Source organism: Myxocyprinus asiaticus, chromosome 23 (assembly GCF_019703515.2).
Source record: "Myxocyprinus asiaticus isolate MX2 ecotype Aquarium Trade chromosome 23, UBuf_Myxa_2, whole genome shotgun sequence".
NCBI lineage: Eukaryota > Metazoa > Chordata > Actinopteri > Cypriniformes > Catostomidae > Myxocyprinus > Myxocyprinus asiaticus.
In genome coordinates this window covers 10,140,618-10,147,500 of record NC_059366.1, presented here as the reverse complement: position 1 = coordinate 10,147,500, position 6,883 = coordinate 10,140,618, and the positions used below count along the sequence as shown (strand labels likewise).

The 6,883-nt window shown below is 35.7% G+C and overlaps 1 protein-coding gene across 3 annotated transcripts in view; it reads right to left on the bottom strand.

The window, feature by feature from the left end:
- Nucleotides 1-6,883, bottom strand: part of LOC127413696 (tight junction-associated protein 1-like) — a 153,127-nt gene that overhangs the window by 23,078 nt on the left and 123,166 nt on the right. For all 3 annotated transcript variants that reach the window (XM_051651040.1, XM_051651041.1, XM_051651039.1), the window contains one exon: nt 1,004-1,070. In XM_051651040.1, the coding sequence (XP_051507000.1) occupies nt 1,004-1,070 (67 nt within the window). The remainder of the gene's footprint in view (nt 1-1,003; nt 1,071-6,883) is intronic.

Genomic DNA, 6,883 nt, shown 5'->3' with positions numbered 1-6,883 from the left:
AAATTACTTTGTCCTTGACATTGTTTGGTAGAAGGAATATTCACACTGAATCAAAGCTTTCAGGAAAAAGTGTGCCGAGTTGTATCTGCTGTGAGGATGCCTGACTGATCTGTCACAACACCCTTAACCGTGACCATCGCAATCACAACCAGACTGGCTATGCAGGGCACATTGCATTTGTTATTTTATTGAAAGAAAAAAACATCAATGGTAAATCAATCATTTTCAAAGAGAGAGGGCATCTGCTTTGATTTAATGTGACTGAATTATAAACAGAACCGTAGACGCAGACAGATGAACAAGACCATGCAAAAGCAGTCCGACAACACTCAATTATTATTGGTCAAATCAAATCGTTTCTTTAATAAGGGAGTTCTTCTTCTGTAGAGCTCATAATAGTGATAAATCGGATTATTTAAATTTTTTGATCCACTTACAAAAAGCAGCATTAAAGAAAAGGCTGGATTTTTTCAGTTAAAAAAATTGTGGTTTTAGTATTGCACTTTCAATGGAAGTTTATGGGGCCAGAGTTCCGCACGGTTAAAAAACGGAAATGTGAAGCTAGTATTTTTGTTAAAGCACTTCCATGAATTATTCAGTAAAAACAGTTGATTATTTTAGCTGTAGTCAAACTCATCCTTTTTGAGGTGGGACTACTTATCTACTGTAGGTGGACAAACTTCTGTAATGTATATTTTCTCTTATTCCATTTGCAGATTTTGTTCACTTATTTATTTTGTATTATAGTTAAGATAGTTTAGGAGTATTCCTCACACTACTGAGAGCAGCATGTGCTATGTGCAGCATATGACGATAAGTGAAACTTTGTGTTTGTTAGTCCCTGGAGATTTAAAAAAAAAAGCTCAAAGTTTCTCAATCGGTGTCCATACTGACAGAGCATGGCACCAGTAGTGCATTTCAAACAAACAACAGCAATGAAACACATCAGTGTTTAGGACGGAGGGCTTTAGAAAGGGAAGGTGGAGTAGAGTTTAAAGGTTACCAGGGCGTGAAGTTTCTCCTCCAGGTCCTGATTAGCTCTCTGAGACGCTGTGTAGCTGTTCTGCAGTCTGCAGGAAGAAATCAAAACATATTTGGTAATTAATAATACAATATATCAGGGCTCAACAATAAGGGTTTTTCAGATTTTCACTTGCCCTACCAAGTAACATATATCCTCGTATTTTGAACGCAAAACATTAAACACGTTAATGACCACGGACATGGACTACAGAGCTATTTTTCCTTAGAAATCCTATATTCACTGTGCATTATCACATTGAGAATCAATAGGTGCATCCAAAAGCTGTAAAATGTTGCTTTCAGAGGCTGTACGGAGTTAGGATGAAAATAAGGTGCATTTCAAACTGTTCTGAGAGCAGTGCAGACAGACAGCACACTGGAGGTTAAGTCATTCACTAAATAGGAAGCAAGGCAGCATCCTATAGCTTTCCTATGCAGCTAAGTGCATTCACTCCTGACTTCCGGTCAAAAGTTCAGTTTCAGGCTGCAGATGATGTTTGGACCACTCAACATGTTTGGCAGACATGGGACAATAGTAATCAGTACTTATATTCAGAATTTATAATGTATAATTTTATTTTAACATGGTTGGCAGTGATTGGATAATGCTGGCCATTACTTTGAATTAGAATTAATTTCTGACTGGTAAAATGCTTCAGCACTGGCTATCACTTATTTGATTGAGATTTTGTTGCAAAGTAGAAAAAACATTGTAACATAAGTCAAATCAGTCTTTTGTTTTTGCTTTCCCATGCATTTACAAAAAAATCAACTCTAATGCCTCTAACACCTCAAAAACATTTATAAACATCACTCCTGGAAACAAAAAATTTGATTAAAAAAAAATTTTTTTATGACTTTATATAGTTTGGTATTATTTAAAATGTAAACTTAGGCCCACTGTCCACACATGATTAAATTTTTTTTTTTAGAAAATTGTTTTGCACGTTTATTAGGGGTACTAGTTTCAAATCAAAAAGGGAAATCAATATTTGCATTTATTGTAAAAAAAATAAAATAAAAAAAAAGATAACATAAGCACACTTTTCAAGCAGAAAATGTAACCGAAAGAAATTTGTTCAGTTTTAAATCATAAAACAACAGATATATGCTTTAAAATTAAGACAAAAAATTATTTGGACACTTGATAATGGCTTCATTAAAGATTCCAAGTTCAAGTGTTTTAGTTTTTAGTTTGCAATCCTTTCATTCGCAGAACTTATTGACGTTCTTGAAGTTTCTGTAAAAGCTGTGGTGAAAGTTTCCTCCAGGTTTCAGCCACCAAATCTTTCAGTTCATCCACACTAGAACATCGACGATCTGACATTGTTTTCATAGGTGTTCTCACCAGATATGCAAAAAACTAAATCTTCCATCCTCCATCTTCCATCCAATTGGGTATATTGCAAAAAAGTTCAAAGATGAAGGACTTGTGAATGAGAACAAAGCGAACAGGCAGACCCAGAAAGACAACCAGCAGATTGGACAGATTAATTGTGAGTAAAATGCAAGAAACAGCAGCAAGGATTGCCTCACACATCAATGAGATTGACCAGATCCAATTTCGTTCACAGACCATTCAAATCAGGATCAATGAGTATGGGTACATAAGGAATATAATGTGGCGAAAGCCATTCATTAGCTTAAAGAATAAGAAAGCCCAAATAAAATTGGCAAAAGAACATGCACAGAAAGACAGCAGCTTTTGGAGAACTTGAACCAAATTGAACCTGCATGGATCTGATGGCTGAGCATTTGTGTGGAGAAAGGCAGGGGAAGAATTCCAGCCACACTGCACTAGTGGTACTGTAAAGCACAGAGTCTGGGGCTGTTTCTCTTACAGTGCTCTCAGTGAGCTTGTGTTCATTGATAGAAGTAAAAAAAAAAAAAAAAAAAAACTGCATTAATTGCATTCATTCAAAAATATATTAATCACAAATTAATGCGATAATATACAATATATAGCAACATTCTGTTGTGTCGAAATCATTCTTTTCTTTCCAAAAAAATGTGATGGTAAAAGCTAAGGAGCACATGGTCACTGATGCCAAACAATGCAGTGCAACAGTACAGAAATGATTTGCTGGACTGGGATTTTTTTTTTTTTTTTGCATCTTGTCGCATCACATGCGAGATAATGTTACAGCTATCTGATGTTTACTTGAAGCTTGCTTTTAGCTGAAGGGGGAATCATGCCAACCGGAGGAGAATATTCACAAGTAATTGCAGTAATAAGACCTCATATTTTAATCAAAGAGTTGTTCTAAAATGTGTCTTATGTTAAAGCAAAGACATCCAACCCTCAAGCGGTCAGAACGCCAATGCAAATTACAGAAGAAGCCACAAGAGCCACTTAACCTTTTAAGCTCTGGAATGGTGTTTTTAAAGATTTCAGTGGCATACCCAAAATTAAAGGCTTATAACTCAACAACAACAACAACAAAAAGAGGGCATAGTGTTTTGTATTACTGTAAAAAAACCTTTTACAAATTGGTATAGATTACAGTTGAAGTCAGAAGATAACATACACCTTAGCCAAATACATTTAAACTCAGTTTTTCCACAATTCCTGACATTTAATCGTAGAAAACATTCCCTGTCTTAGGTCAGTTAAGATCACTACTTTATTTTAAGAATGTAAAATGTCAGAATAATAGTAGAGAGAATGATTTATTTCAGCTTTTATTTCTTTCATCACATTCCCAGTGGGTCAGAAGTTTACATACACTTTGTTAGTATTTGGTAGCATTGCCTTTAAATTGTTTAACTTGGGTCAAACGTTTTGGGTAACCTTCCACAAGCTTCTCACAATAAGTTGCTGGAATTTTGGCCCATTCCTCCAGACAGAACTGGTGTAACTGAGTCAGGTTTGTAGGCCTCCTGACTCGCACACGCTTTTTCAGTTCTGCCCACAAATTTTCTATCAGATTGAGGTCAGGGCTTTGTGAAAGCCACTACAGTACCTTGACTTTGTTGTCCTTAAGCCATTTTGCCACAACTTGGAGGTATGCTTGGGGTCATTGTCCAATTGGAAGACCCATTTGTGAACAAACTTTAACTTCCTGGCTGATGTCTTGAGATGTTGCTTCAGTATATCCACATAATTTTCCTTCCTCATGATGCCATCTATTTTGTGAAGTGCACCAGTCCCTCATTCAGCAAAGCACCCCCACAACATGATGCTGCCACCACCATGCTTCACGGTTGGGATGGTGTTCTTTGGCTTGCAAGCCTCACCCTTTTTCCTCCAAACATAACGATGGTCATTCTGGCCAAACAGTTTTTTTTTTTTTGTTTCATCAGACCAGAGGACATTTCTCCAAAAAGTAAGATCTTTGTCCCCATTTGCACTTGCAAACTGTAGTCTGGTTTTTTTTATGGCAGTTTTGGAGCATTGGCTTCTTCCTCGCTGAGCAGCCTTTTAGGTTATGACGATACAGGACTCATTTTACTGTGGATATAGATACTTGTCTATCTGTTTCCTCCATCATCTTCACAAAGTCCTTTGCTGTAGTTCTGGGATTGATTTGCACTTTTTGCACCAAACTATGTTCATCTCTAGTAGACAGAATGCATATCCTTCCTGAGTGGTATGATGGCTGCGTGGACCCATGGTGTTTATACTTGCATACTATTGTTTGTACAGATGAACGTGGTACCTTCTGGCATTTGCAAATTGCTCCTAAGGATGAACAAGACTTGTGGAGGTCCACAATTGTTTTTCTGAGGTCTTGGCTGATTTCTTTTGATTTTCCCTTGTCAAGCAAAGAGGCACTGAGTTTGAAGGTAGGCCTTAAAATACATCCACAGGTACACCCTCAACTGACTCCAATTTAAAAATCAGAAACTAATTGGCTAATTGCCTAAAGGCTTGACATCATTTTCTGGAATTTTCCAAGCTGCTTATAGGCACAGTTCACTTAGTGTATGTAAACTTCTGACCCACTGGAATTGTGATATAGTCAATTAAAAGTGAAACAATCTGTCTGTAAACAATTGCTGGAAAAATTACTCGTGTCATGCACAAAGTAGATGTCCTAAACGACTTGCCAAGGTTGTAAATCAAATATATAAATTAAAAAAGTCCACAGGAGGGCGCAATGAATACATTATAAACCAAAGAGTACCTTGCTATTATTGCAAAAAAAAAAAAAAAAAAAAAAAGAAAAAAAAATCCTGTTAAAAAAAGTGCATAGAAAATAAATAAAATGATTTAGCCTGTTTTCTTACATGCTACGTAAAAAGCTAAATGAGCGGGAAAAAACTTAATTTACAATTCTATGTTAACTTGGTGTTGCACTGGTAAGCAAGTGTTTCAGCAACAGTAGTAATTAAACATTTAAAAAAAATTATAATATAAAACATTAAAAGTAAAATCAAGTCATGTCAAATTTATTTGTACAGCGCTTTTCACAACAGGTGTTGTTTCAAAGCAGCTGTAAATGAAATTATGCTATAACAGAAAATGAATGAATATAATGCCATTATTAGTTATTTATATTTAGAACTATTAGTGGTTAAAATGATTAAATTTAAAGTGTTGTGGGTCAGTGGTTAAACAAAATGATTTTGTATGAACAATAACTTTTAGTGTTAAAGTCCTTGAAGTCATCCCGAATTAACTGAGAAAATACACGTAGATGCACTGTCCTTTGATTTTGGACGATGAAGGCCTTTGTATGTTGTTAATTCATTTTCTATGTAATTATTATTAATTTTATAGAGACTGTTGTTCCTCCTTTGACCAAGTTGATATAGGTATAATTCAGCGAGGAGCATTGCAGTCCGGCTGGAAGCTTATAGCAGGTAATTTTGGTGAACTCCATCCTGAGCCCATGCTTTAGACAATGGCTCATGAAAAATCCTATGTCTTTGAGTTTGCATCAATTCATCCTATGTGAAGTCCGTCTTAGTAGACTGAAGTGAAGTCTGGCTGGCACATGCTGCAGTTGGTCATCATCACTCAGCGACACTGGGGATCGGACATCAGGTAGAATCGGAGATGGAACTGATATAATCCTGAGGTTTAGACAGGGAAATAAATAGAATAAAATTAGCGTAGATGCCATTCACTTTAAAGCAGGGTTAAAGAATAAGACAAGTGTTTTCGGTTCTGGCAAACCTATCTAAAGCAGCATAACTATGAATTGAGGGATAAATAAGGTGTATGCCTGGCTGAATAGATAAGTCTTTAATCTAGACTTAAACTGAGAGAGTGTGTCTGAGTTACAAACACTGCTAGAAATACTATTCCATAGTTTAGGAGCCAAATATGAAAATGATCTCCCTCCTTTAGTGGATTTTGATATTCTCGGTATTGTTAACAGGCCAGAGTTTTGCGATCGTAATGAAAGTGATAGAACATAGCATGATAGAAGTTCACTTAAGTACTTTGGAGCTAGACCATTCAAAGCTTTGTAAGTAATTAAGAGAATTTTAAAATTAATATGAAACTTAACAGGTAGCCAATGCAACAGCGATAAAATGGGGCTGATATGATCATATTTCTTGGTTCTAGTTAGCACTCTAGCTGCTGCATTTTGAACAAACTGAAGTTTATTTATTAAACTTGCAGAACATCCACCAAGTAATGCAGTACAATAATCTAGTTTTGAGGTCATGAAAGCATGAATTCGTTTTCGGCATCAGAAACAGATAGCATGTGTCATAAATAAGCAATGGAAGAATGCAGTTCTACAAATATTGGAAATTTGTTTTTCAAAGGTTAGATTACGATCAACTATAACACCTATATTTTTTGCTGTAGAAGTTGACATTATAATAAATCAGATTATATTTTATCGTCTTGTTTTATTAGGTTTTTGTTTCAATAATTAGTACTTCTGTTTTATCGAAATTG